Genomic DNA, 12,174 nt, shown 5'->3' with positions numbered 1-12,174 from the left:
GCCAAGGTTCTTAATGAGGCAAGAGGGTGGAAGGGAAGCCCAACTGATGGCATGGATCTGTGGTGGGAGCTTGACTGCAGGCTGCCCAGCGGAGTGAGGTACTGGCTGCCCCTCGGGGCCCCATTGCAGGGCTGGGGGGGCCGAATTGGGGCAGAGGAGGAGAAAGACCCCGGGCGGAGAGCAGGGATGTTTAGGCGGCCTGGGTCGGCCCGGTAGGCGCGGCACCAGCGCCCATTTCAAGGCATAGCCAAGCCCAAGTGGTGGAAGCTAGGGGTCCTGGCTCTCCGTGGAAGCTGCTGCAGGTGGCAGGCAGAGCTGCGCGAGGCCAAAGCGCGTGTCCTGTCCCCCTTCCCGCCCTCCACCCCGCCAGGCCCACCTCCCGGTAGCCTCCTTGCGACTAAAGAGCCCGGCCACCACCCCCACCATGACAGTCGGGTATGAGGGGAAACACAAGCCCTGGTACCGCCTCACCCAGAGCCCACAGGGCGCGCGAGAAGGAGCACGGGGGCGCGCGACCGAGCAGGCGCGACCCCGAGGCGCTCACACCTGCGTCCGCCCTCGCGGAAAAGTTTGCGCGGCCGCGCGCCCCGCGAGCCTTGGGCCGGCCGGCACCCGGAGCGAGTCCGCGCGCGGCCGCCGTCGAGGGGCGCGCGCGGGGCCGGGACCCGGGCGCGTTCGGGAGCGAGCGAGCTCGCGGGCCCGCCGTTGTCCGGCCAGAGTTGGCTCGGGGACGCGAGTGCCGCTCGCCTCGCCCCTGCTGCCCGGGTCCGCGCGCCGAGTCCCCGCCTCCCTCCTCCCGAAGTCTAAGGTTTGGGGAATCACTGAGCCAATGAGGCGGGCCGCCCGAGCGGGTGTGCGGAGCCGCGCGCGAGCGCGCACGCGGCGGGGGGCGGGGGGGGGCAGAGCGGCGGGGGCGCGCGTGCGGCGCCGCCGGCGGGCGGGCGAGCGCGCGCCCATTCACTCCAGCACCGCGGCGGGCGGGCGGGCGCGCGCGCGGGCGGGCCGAGCTCTGCTCTTTCACCTGCCGGGGCGGCGCGGCTCGGCCCGGAGGAGGCGGCGCCGCGGCCGCCCTGCCAATCACCTCGGCGCCTGGCAGCGCCCCCGGCCGCTCCCGCCCGCCCGCTCCCTCCTGCCAAACTGTTACCCTGAGTGTTACCGTCAGGAGCAATGACATCAGGGCTTTAAAACAACTTGTTATTCGGGGAGTAATCAGTTGCAATTAGGCATTAATTAAGTATTATGAAAGTTGATTATTTAAGTGAATTCGGCTTTCGACTCTCCGACTATGGTGAGTACGGCGGTGGGGCGGGGGAGGGCAGGGGGCGCCGCCGCGGGGCTCGACCCCGGCGCGGGCGGGGGGCGCGGGCGGGGCCGGGCCGGGCGCGGGCGGGGGGCCCCCCTCGGCCTCTCGGGCAGCTCGGGCCCCCCGACCCGGGCGGCGTCTATAAATAGTTTCTCTTTTAGTTTAATAAACTCGAGAGCCAAGAGGAGCTGCTCCGAGTGTGCAATGCCGGAGCGTGAGAGCGACGGGGGAGGGAGGGAGGGAGAAACTTTGGCTCTCCCTCCCGGGTCCCCCTGTCACTGCCGGCCGGGTCCCGGGGACTCGTCCGGCCCTCGCTGGGGGCTGCGGCGAGCGGAGGGGGGCGGGAGAGGGGCGGCGGGGGCCGCTGCGCGAGACTAAACAGATGTTTTTTTCTTTCCCCTTCTGTTTTTGGCGTTCCTCGAAGAGTTTGGGACCAAAGAGAGGAGAATGGATCTTGGTACAGGTACCGGCGGTGGGAACGAGGGGAGGCTCTTTCACTTTTCTTTCGGTTCTTTTACGGAAGTTAGTATTTTTAGCCCAATGAAGTAGCAGCTGAGCAGGGGGTGGGGGCTGGCCTGGAGAGGGTCCGGCGCCCGCTGCGCTTCTCGCTCGCCCTGGTTTCTGGATTGCGAGGCTTCGGATGATATTATTGTTATTATTTGTTACTTGCTTAGTGACTGTGACTAATTTGATGCTTGTCATTATGAAAGAACAGAGGGGAGAGGGAGCTGGGGGGCACCCAAAGAGAGGATTTAGGGGTTTTTTGTGGGGGTTTTTGTTCTCCGTGTTTTTTGAATGGCTCCGTGTTTAGTGTGTGGTGTGTTTTTCTTTTTCTCCTGCAAAGATTGTGTGTCAGGCTGTGGGGTGTGTGTTTTTATTTTTTTAGTGGGGGGTGGTTTAGTTTTTGAAAGCAGCGTCCTGTTGGGAAAGGTGGTTAGTCTGGTTTCGGGGCGACTGTCTCAAGGTAAAGGAATTTAATTTATTTGGGACAAGGCTGTGTCGGATGATCAAGCTGCTTATTATGGCTAATGAGTATTTTTCACCTGAGAATCCGTGGGATGAGGCGGCTGTTATCAGTTCAAAGTGAGGGGCCCAGGACTCTCTCCCATCCCCCTTTTGAGCTCCCCCCAGGGGATACACCAGGCAAACTACTAAATGTGGACTCTGGGTTTTGGGGGCGCCTAGTATGGCACCTAGGCTAGGATTCCAGATAGCATGATGCTGGCCTGGAGCCGTTTATCCTTATATGTTGGTGTTTTTACTGGTTTTAATCTAATTTTTTTCAATATTTTGCTTCTCCTCCCATCTGGGGCTCCTGAGGGGGCACCTGAGGCCAGAGTGAGGTCTACCATAGGCTCTCAATTAGCCCTCTTTGTTGAAACCACACTGTGACCAGGACCCTCGGATCCTAGCCTGGGAAAAGCCACCGTCGTCATCTTAAACGTTTTTGAAAGAAGTCCGTAAGAAACAGGCTTATCATTCATTGAGGCTGATCTCTGAACCCTTGTGTCTCATTTATAGAAGGAGAGGTGGCAGTTGGGTTGCTGTTTATAATGGGCTCAAGTTCATGGCATTGCCCCTTGGGACCCATGAGCTGACATTTGACCTTCTGAGGTCAAAGGGGAATAAGCAGAGAGAACAGGAAGGAGGCAGCACTGTGGGGCCCAGGGTGGGTGACAGGGTGGTCAGCTTTGGGAAGTGGGTGTGTATTTTGTGGGGAGGGAGATGGTTCAGAGTTTTGTGACAGTGTCCAACCAGGTGTGATCTCGAGTAATCGGATGTGGAGGGCCTCAGGACCTCTGCGCCCAGGGAAGGTGTAACACCCCCTGCTGGGCAAATCAGTGAAGGTGTCTAAGGCCAGTGCTGCCACCCTGCCCCTCCCTGGCCTCCACGCCCCAGAGAGGCAGTCCACCCCCACTCTAATCAGGTGCCTCATCACCTCCTTCCCTCGGGCCCCACCCCCTTTCTTCAGAAAAAGGGCCCCCACCCAACCAGCCAAGAAGCAGTCCTTATAGACGGGCCTCTGCTTGTGGGCGGGCACAGTGGACCTGGGCATTACTCAGCTGGAAGGTGGACCCTCCCCATCTTCCTCCCTCTAACTTGGCTGCCAACTAGAGCGGGCGTCCATCCTCCTGCCGTTACGCCAAACAGTGCCTCCCAGTCTGCTGTGGGCGCACGACTCCGAAGCCCTTCTGGAAGGTGTCCCGGACTGGAGAGAGAGCCTCCCGAGCCTGCGTGTGCAGAACCTCTTACAGCATCTCTCCTGGGCCTTAGGGAGACAGACTTCTCCCAGCCCTCCAGGGATAGGCTCTGGAAACTTTTCCTAGAACCTGGGAAGAGCCACTGAGATGACTGCTACGTTCTCTAGTTGGAGCAGGGCTAGCCCAGCAGGACCCAGACCTGTACTCTGGCCACTCAGTGAGGGGAGGTTTGGGTGTCAGAGTTCTGACTGCTTCCTGGAGGAGTCATCTGGTGAGACCATCTCAGCCTTTTCTTTGAATTTGGAAGTTTTGCTTAATTTCAGAACTTCAGAAGAAAAGCATTTTTTTTCTCTCTTCACAAAAAAAGGGAAGCAGGTGAGAACTCTGAGATCCCCCTCAGAGCCCATCTCTGGCTTGACTCCGTGCTCACCTTCCCTCAAGATCTGGAAGGTACTTCTGGACCCAGCCATGGCCTGGAGTTTCACTACTGGCCAGGGTTCATTGCTGGGACGGTGAGGGGCTCTCTTCTTTGAGGGGACCCTGGACAGCTTCCACCGAGAGCTTCTCTAGCACAGGACAAGACTGGAGGCACAAGCTCCAAAGAGGTTGCTGACACCAGGGACCCTACAAGCATTGGATTACGGGTTAACATCCTGCCCTGCCTCGGACAGGTCCAGGTCCCGAAGCATTCCGTTCAGAAGCCATTCAGTGGTGGCAGAACCTAGGCTTCTCAGGAGGGGACAGCAGGACCTCAGGACCCTTAGAGGCCATGTGGACCCCTGTTCCCCCACCATAGTTCAGCCAAGGGCTGGATCAATCTGGACGTCTTTAGCAATAAAAAATGCCGATGTCGTCCTAATTCACCAGGCCCCGAGATGACAGCAAATTTACATTTTTTAATTAAACTAGCAGCCAGTTTTTATGAGAGGGGGTTGGGTTATGCAAATCAAATGGTTGTGTACGGAAGATTAGGAGAGTTTGGGAATAAATTCCACAAATGCTAATAAAAAAAAAAGGAAAGGGAAAGAGGAGGGAGGGAGGAGAGAGAGGAAGAGGGGAGGACATAGTTCCATTAGGCCCTTTTAGAGTGATTTCCCTGGGGGAGGGAGCCGGGCAGGGGAGGGGAGGGGGGAGGGAGCTTTCAGACACAGGTAAATCCATCCTGCAGTTGGGAAGCTCCCCAGGGTTAGGCCCCACTAGGCTGATGACTTGGCCCAACAAGACTGGAGGCCGGGGCACAAGGGCCGAGAAGCAACAGTGAAGCTTTGGGAAGGACCTTGCCCTTGATTCTCAGGGTCTGCTTGTAACTGCCCTCACTCTGCCCAGGGAGAGCATGAGAAGACGAGGAGAGGCTGTCCAGGGCTAGAGCTGTATGTCAGGATCCAAGCTAGGCCCTGCCAGATCAAGGGCCAAAGAGGCAAGAGACTGAGTTCAAGAGGATTGCCACAGATGGAGGGCCAGAGAGGGGTGGCTCTGTCCACTTGGTAGCCTTGGGTCAAGGTGAGGTCAGTGGGAGGAATCGGGGCTGCTCGCTGAGCCAGGCCTGCTTCTTTTTCCCTCGGATAAGCTCTGCTGGAACTCTGGGCCAGGACACCCCTACCCCAACCCAACCCCCACCATTGCTTCCCAGCCCCAGCCTCAGCGGTGGAGGAAGCCGGAGCAGGTTGTCCTCAATTTTCCTTCCTCAAGCCTTTACTTGGCCAGATACACCCACTCGACCAGTCTAAGCTGGGGCCAGTCCCTGCAGTCAGGCTGTGCACCGGTTCTGCCAGTCTGCCACAAGGGGTAGGTGCCATCTTGGCAGGAAGGAGCAGTCAGAGCCAAGGACAGAGTGGGCTGACTCGGAAGTAGTGAGTTTCCTGGTACCATTCAAACAGAGGCTGGCTGTGACGTGTGCGGGGACTGGAGCATCAGATGACCTTTAAGGTCTCTGGCTCTCCAGCTCCCAGCTGGATCTTACTGGGAAGCTTCAGTGGGCGCAGTTCATGGCGCAGGGGGGGGCGGGGGGTGGTTGAGGGGATGAGGTGAGAAGCACATGGTTTGGGCCTTCTCTTTGGAAGAAGGCATTTGAGACCCGGGGCTCTGGACTGCCAGGAGGCCCTCGCACCAACCCCGGTCCTGGCTGTGAGACGTCAGAGCAGAACACAGGATAAAAGCGCTGGCGTAACCATTCTTGCAACACGAGGCAGAGGCAGCAAGGGCAGATAGATCTGGAAGGATCCCTAGAAGGGCCCCACCCTGGGCCGTTTATTCCTGTAGGGACCAGCCAGGAGAACCCATTAACTCTCCTCTCCGACAAGGGCACTGTGGCCACTTAGCCAGACCTTGCCGCCTCGCCATCGCTGCCACAGTCCACCCATCCCCCACGGCCAGGGAATCTGGCTGAGTTGCAGCTTGGGTTTTTATGATGGAAAAATAAAATAAATGGAGACACCTTTGGAGGGCTGAGTCACGCAGCAGCATCTCCTCATTAAAGCTGCTGCCCCTGGCTCAAGTCCCTGGGCTGGGGATCGGGTGGGGCCCGGGAAGATTCTGGGCGCCAGCTTCTCCACCTGGACCCTGCCAGGTTAGGGGTGCGCCTGTCCCCCCATCAGATTTCTCCCCAGCCATGCTTAGAGGGGTCAGGCCGTTTCTCCTCCCAACCCCCAACCTGGGGCCCTCAGCCTTGTCCTCTACCACGGCCCTCTCCGAGCTGGTTTTTAAACCTTGACCACCCTGGTGGGGGACGCATCTCCTTCTCATCTTTGGGGTTGGGGAGGGCAGTGGTGGAAGAAGTTGCTCTCTAGTATTTCCAGCCTGTGGGTCCCCCAAGGCAAGCAGCAGCTGTCCCAGGGTCCCTGGACCAGGGTACAGCCGGAGGAAGAAGGAGCAGGAGAGGAGGAGAAGGCTGGCCATCCCAGGGGGCAGAGGACGGCCTTCATCCCTTGGACCGATTGGTCCAGCATTCACCTTCTGGCTTCCCAAAGGCATCCTCGAGGGGCATCCTCGCACCCTGCATTCATCAGCTCATAGTGCCCCTGTCTGGAGGAGACCCCATGCAGGTGGTGAGGCTGGCGATTCAGAACGTGTTAGGGAGAACCTGCTAGAGTTGCCACAGCAGTGAAGCTGCCTGGTCCTTCCCTGTGTTCCAGGAGCCGTCCGGTGGAGGGAGACAGGTGTGTCCATCTGCCACCAGGGGCAGAGGAGCACAGGGCGGAGAGCCCCAGGAGCTCTGTGAAGGAGCCACCTTTGAACTTGATAAAGGATGGGAAGTAGCGGGACAGAGGAGATAGGCGGCGGGATGTTCCCCGCACCCCCAGCACCTTCTGGACTTCACACGGCTTTGCTTCTTTTGCCTTCTAGTCCCTGGCCACCCACCTCCCTCACCCCCAGCAGAACTCCTGCTTCCCATCGTGCAACCGCAGCCTTCTGCCCTTTCGCTCCAGGCCGCCCAGCTCCCTAAAGGCAGGCCCTCCTGCCTACTTCGTCCCTCCTCCTGACAGCCTCTTACCCAGTTGGCCCTGGAAAGACCTAGCAGATAAGAGGCTGGCTGGAGGCCTGCATCTCTGAGGATCTGATTAGATCCACGGCAGGGGTGTGTCCAGGTGGCACTCAGACTTCTGGACCCCGGCCCCCAGAAGGTCAAGCAAAGTGCTTGCTTCTGCTACTCCTGCTTCTAATGGCCACCATTAGAGTTAGCTCTGTGTTGACACCCCCTCCCAGCACTCGGTCTGGGGCTGGTCTCGCGCCTTCCCACTGTTAGTGCTGGTGGAATTGATTGATGGATGTACCTCTTCGCCAAGTGCCTCCCGGCTTCTTAGTGGGGGCAGAAGGAGGCAGGCAGGAAACATTGGCCGGTTCCCCTGGGACCTGGGTTTTAGCTCCTTGAGAGCTTTCTATAGCCTGGTTTACAGGAAGGAGTGGGGCTGGGATTAAGGATGACACGAAGGGGGTCCAAGGGTAAAGATAGGCATTGTATGGTTAGGTGGAGGCCTCCATTAGCTGCTCACCGTGACTCTGGCTCGGGCCTGGGAGGGTCCTCGGTGCCTGCAGCCTGCCACCCTGTGAGGGGCAAGCAGGCAGTGACTGATGTGCGGTCTGGGACTCCACCGCCCCCCCTGCCCACTTCCATCTCCCCCCAAGCAGACCTCACAGCAGCATGTCCATCCTCTGCAGGTCCTGGTCCCAGGACCTCCCAGGTCCCAGGAGCCCTGCAACTAGGTGGACCCTGTGCCAAAAAGAGGGCCCAGCCTGCATTGCCGAGACCTCGGACCTCTGTCCCCCGGCGTGGCGTTGGGGCCCCTCCTGAGCTGGCTGTGGTTCTTAGAGCATCCCATAGGCTGCCTCCTGGGGCTTCTTCTGGCCCCACAGTCTCGGCTGGTGCCATGGGCTCCAGGCTGCTGAGACTCTCCTGAAAGCCAAGAGGGCTGTTGCCTTCTGGCCTGAGGCTGAGGCACTGGCTGTCTTTGGGGGAGCAGAGTAGAGCAGAGGAGTGGACACATTTGTGTTGCCAAAGACCAGGGATTCCCAGAGGGAACCTTCTCGAGCTGAGCTTTAGCCCACATTGGCCTTTCCTTATAGGGCTTTCGGGGGACCCCCCCACCCCGGGAGGGAATGTGCTGCGTGCAAACTGGCGATGAGTAAGTGGGGGTCCACGACCTCATGGCTGCCGGAAGTACATCTTCTTGGCTAGATCACGACCTGCCTGTAGACCAGAGCCTGCCTCCCCGTCAGCCCAAGGCCACAGCAAGCCAGGTGGGCTGCCTGGGGGAGGGGTTGGCCAGGTGCCCTGCTGCCCAGCAGGGGGCGCCCCAGCGTATCTGCCCTAGTTCTAAGGACAAGGATGCTGGTCCCCTGTCTGGTCTGAGCCTTCTGGCCGTGGGTGGGGGGGAGGGATAGCCTCCCCTCCCCACCCCCAGAGGTTCCTTGGCTGAGTTTGTTTTGCCAGGGTGACCTGTTTAATCATCTCATTTTCTGGTGGCCGTTTATTCCTCGTTTCCACGGTTACGGCCCCATTAAGGGGAGAAGCAATAAGGCAGCGAGTCAAACAGGTAATAAAAACATTAAGGCCCATGTGCACTGAGGGAGGGCGGTGGGTGGGAAGGGGGCTCAGTGAGGTGAGACGGCCCAGGGAGAAGCAGAGGTAAGAGGCCGCTGGCCTTGTCCTCCAGAGGCCACCAAGGGGGCTCCTGGCCGGTGGAAGCAGTGGACCGCTCACTATGGCCTGGCTTCTGAGCTGTACCCTTTGGGGGCCGAGACCCAGGGCTCGCTCAGAACCGTCCCCAGCCCTTGGTACCCTGGCAACAGGCTGTATGTTGGGAAGTAGCGCAGGAAGGAGACCCATGAGAGTGACAGAAGCCTCCCCCAGGACTCCTCCGGCCAGGCTGTGCAGCCCGTTTGCAGGCCTCACCTCGCCCTCCCTTGCTGGGGGTGGGGGATGATTTCTGACATTGCTTTGAGCACTAGAACTTTTTTTCTGCCAACTTTATCAGAAAGCATATTTGTGGTGAGTGCTGCTAACAGGGCCAGGCTGGTGAGTAAATATTCCTGGTGTGGACAGCCCCGTGACCTTGAGAAGGAGGAGCGTCGCAGGGGGGCCAAGGGCATGCAGGGGAAAGCAGACCTAGTGGTCCCGGTGCTGTTGGGGGGCCCCCGAAGATGGGGTGAGGAGGCCAGAGTGTTTGGGTTTGGCCCTAACTGTCTCTTCCCAGCAGTGTGATCCGCCTCAAGCTCGAGTGACACTTGGCTCGGGCTGGCGTGTGTGACTTTCCCGCTGGTGGACTGGGCTGGGAGCCCTTGGTGTTGCTCCCACAGAGGAGTTTCTGGCAGGTTCTCTGGGCTCCATAGAGACGCGGCCCTCCCTTCCTTTCGGAGATGGAAGCTAAAAGGAAAGTCAGCCTCTTGCCAAGGCCGTCTGCGCCCAGGGGCACGTGCCTTCTTCCCTAGGGGCCTCCTGAGTGACCCCAGCCCCTCTGGGTGGCCCTCGAGATTGACAAGTGAGCAGCCAGTCCGTGGGGCTGACCGGGAGGGGTGGGGGAGAGACGGAGTCTTTCTCAGCTGGGAAGAGCAGGGCTCCGGGGCAGTGCTTATGCGCGCTCGAGCCCGTAGCTGCTGCCCCAAAACTTTGGGTCAGTGGCTCAGAGGGAAGAGCAGAGGCCCAGTGGGGACGCCTCTGGGTGAGGAGCGCCTACTTGCTTTTCCTCCCCAGTGCCCTGATCCTTTGCAAACTCACCGAGGTCTGCGTCTCCAATTTTTAATTTCAAAGTTGATTTCTGACTCGAGAGGGAGAAAGAGAGGAAGGTCTGGGAAATGGGGGAAACCCTCTGGCTGCGGAGTCTGTCTTGGGAGCGGACCTAGATGAGTTAATATTCCGAATCAGACAATTAAAAATAGAAAATGTGCCCGCGGCCCCAGCTGCTGAGGCTTTTCGGCAACTGCCACCGGGAGCTTCACGGGGCAGGTGGTGCGGGAAAGGCGTTTTTCCACAAATAGCGAGTATCAGACACTACTGTGCCCCCCCGCCAACCAACCTCCCTCCCAGGACCCAGGACAGGTGTCCAGAAGCTCCCAGCTCTCCCTGAGCTCCCCCATGGCCTGGAGCCCGGGGTCTGTGCAGCTTCAGGGCAGCCCTCCTCCCCTGCGGGGCCCAGCCACAGCAGTGAGGTCATCGCCAGATGCCTTGCTAATTGCTTTAAGAATCTAACTTAAAATAAGATGAAAACTTATATTCCTGGGTGAGGCGTAATTTCCCATCGAATAGTAAGTTAATGGAAGGGTTATACCAGAGGGCCTGGCTGGGAGGCCGTGTGCTCATCGGATAAAGCCAAGTGGCTTGGGCAGAACAGGTCTAGAGTCGGGGTCCCCTAAACCTCAGGCCAGGCCCTGCCCCCCGGCTCCTCTCGCGCTTCACCATGGCCTGCTGAGCCAAGAGGACACTTCCCACGCGTGCTCAAGTCCCTGTCAATGCCGGGGACCGGCTTTTCAAAGCCCTCAGGTGGGAGGGGCTCGAGTTTGATGTCCCTCAGGCACGAGAAGGCTCTGGGTAGTCAGTTCACCCAGGAGCACGTCTCTTGACACCCAAGAACACAGAGCTTCGGGAGCACTTTCCAGATGCCAGCATGGCGACCAGCCGCCCTAGTTCGCCCAGGACCGGAACGACCCACATCCTGTGAATACCTGAGTTCTGGAGGCCGGTGGACAGGCTGATTGACACGGCCCCTCCCTTGGGGTCCCAGAGAGCCCAAGCACCTCCTGGACTAGACTGCTCTCTGTCCAGGATGGGTGATTTACGACAGGCACCACCTAAAACCCCCAGCTCCTAGGGCTGCTGCCTTTGACGTGTGTGAACTCAAGCGGGTATGATACAAGCCTTCCCAGGCGGGACGAGGCACTGCCTCGGAGCCTCTGCAGGGCGCAGGAAGGGACTTGCCCCTGGGCACCCACCTCCATGCCCCGCCCCTTTCCGCTGAGCCCTTCCCCCTATGGCAAGGATGGGCACACGGGGCAGGATCATGACAGCAGAGCACCTGCAAGTTTACCTGGTGCCTACCTGCCTTCCGAGAGATTCTGAGCTCTCCACGTCTAATACTGCAGTCCCCGGGAGAAAGACAGGGAGTTGTCCTGTGGCTCAGAGACACGGATAGGTCAGGGAGTGGGGCTGCCTCCCATGGGGAAGAGGGTCTTGCTGGAGGACCTCTCTGCTGGCAGCCCGCTCCTGGATAACTCCTGTGCTGCTGGGCCCACTGCCCCAAACATCTCTAGGTCCCCCCGAGATCCCGCCAGTAACCTGTGGCACACCCTGGGCCTTCCCTGCAAAATAAAGCGCACTTTTTCACACGGTTGCATTTTGAGCTTTTTGGAGGAAGCCTCCCCTCGAGACACTCGTCCCTGCCTATCTCCTGAAAAAGGGTCTCCCCCTCTGTGTGCAGGGAAGGGTTGCAGAGGAGTGGGGAAACATCCTGACTTGTCTCTTTGGTGAAATGGAAATGTGCAGACTGGACCCTGGGCCCTTCAGGAGGAGAGTCTAAACGAATGGGCATTCCCCTAGGAGACAGGACAGCAAAAGCGAGTTTGTGGATGTGTTTCTGTGTACGCATAGACTTCGCTGGAGGGATGTTTCCCCTGGTTCACCAGGAGACACTTGCAGCTCAGCGAAGGGGTGCATATCACCATTGGCCTTCACGGCTTCTAGAAGCAATGGGGCCTCCTTGGGAACCAGAGAGGATAAACTTGCTGCTGTCCTTGCCTGCGGTTTGAGCCCAGGGGCTGTATTGAGTATGGCAGGTGTAATCCCAGAGGGGACCCGCTCCTTTCCCCATGTTGCCCACGCTGCTTTCAGAGGGAGGGAGGGAGCGGCCGGGTGCTCTGGGGCGGACTAAGGCTGCTTGAGTGGCCTATTCCAGGCTCCTACCGCACACCTATTCCCCCCACCGCCACCCCAGAGGAAGGAATTATGGGGCATTAGGACTGAGAATTCCTAGTCTAAACAACTCAGGAAAGCATGTTCCAAGAGTGAGCCAAGCCGGAACCTCAGCTGGTGTGAGCCTGGGTTGTAACTACGCGGACAGGAGCTGCAAATGTTCCATGTTCTACGGCAGTTGCTGTTCAAGCAGACTGATTGGGGAACTCCTGCCTGTGGGGATCTGAGCGGGCCCTCCTCTGTTCATCTTTTCTCACCCCTGGAGGGGAGGG

The 12,174-nt window shown here is 59.2% G+C and overlaps 1 protein-coding gene across 6 annotated transcripts in view; it reads left to right on the top strand.

The window, feature by feature from the left end:
- CASZ1 (castor zinc finger 1) overlaps positions 1–12,174 on the top strand; it is a 144,131-nt gene that overhangs the window by 89,909 nt on the left and 42,048 nt on the right. For 4 of the 6 annotated variants that reach the window (XM_082687595.1, XM_082687597.1, XM_082687596.1 and 1 more), the window contains one exon: positions 1,728–1,766. In XM_082687595.1, coding sequence (XP_082543721.1) covers positions 1,751–1,766 — 16 coding nt within the window. In that variant the 5' untranslated portion in view covers positions 1,728–1,750. Of the gene's footprint in view, positions 1–983; positions 1,289–1,727; positions 1,767–12,174 lie in introns of those variants that run through there. The other 2 variants (XM_082687594.1, XM_082687599.1) reach the window with 1 other exon arrangement.

The sequence above is a fragment of the Mustela nivalis genome, assembly GCF_964662115.1.
Source record: "Mustela nivalis genome assembly, chromosome: 10".
In the NCBI taxonomy this organism is placed as follows: Eukaryota; Metazoa; Chordata; class Mammalia; order Carnivora; family Mustelidae; genus Mustela; species Mustela nivalis.
This window is presented reverse-complemented; position numbering and strand designations above follow the sequence as displayed.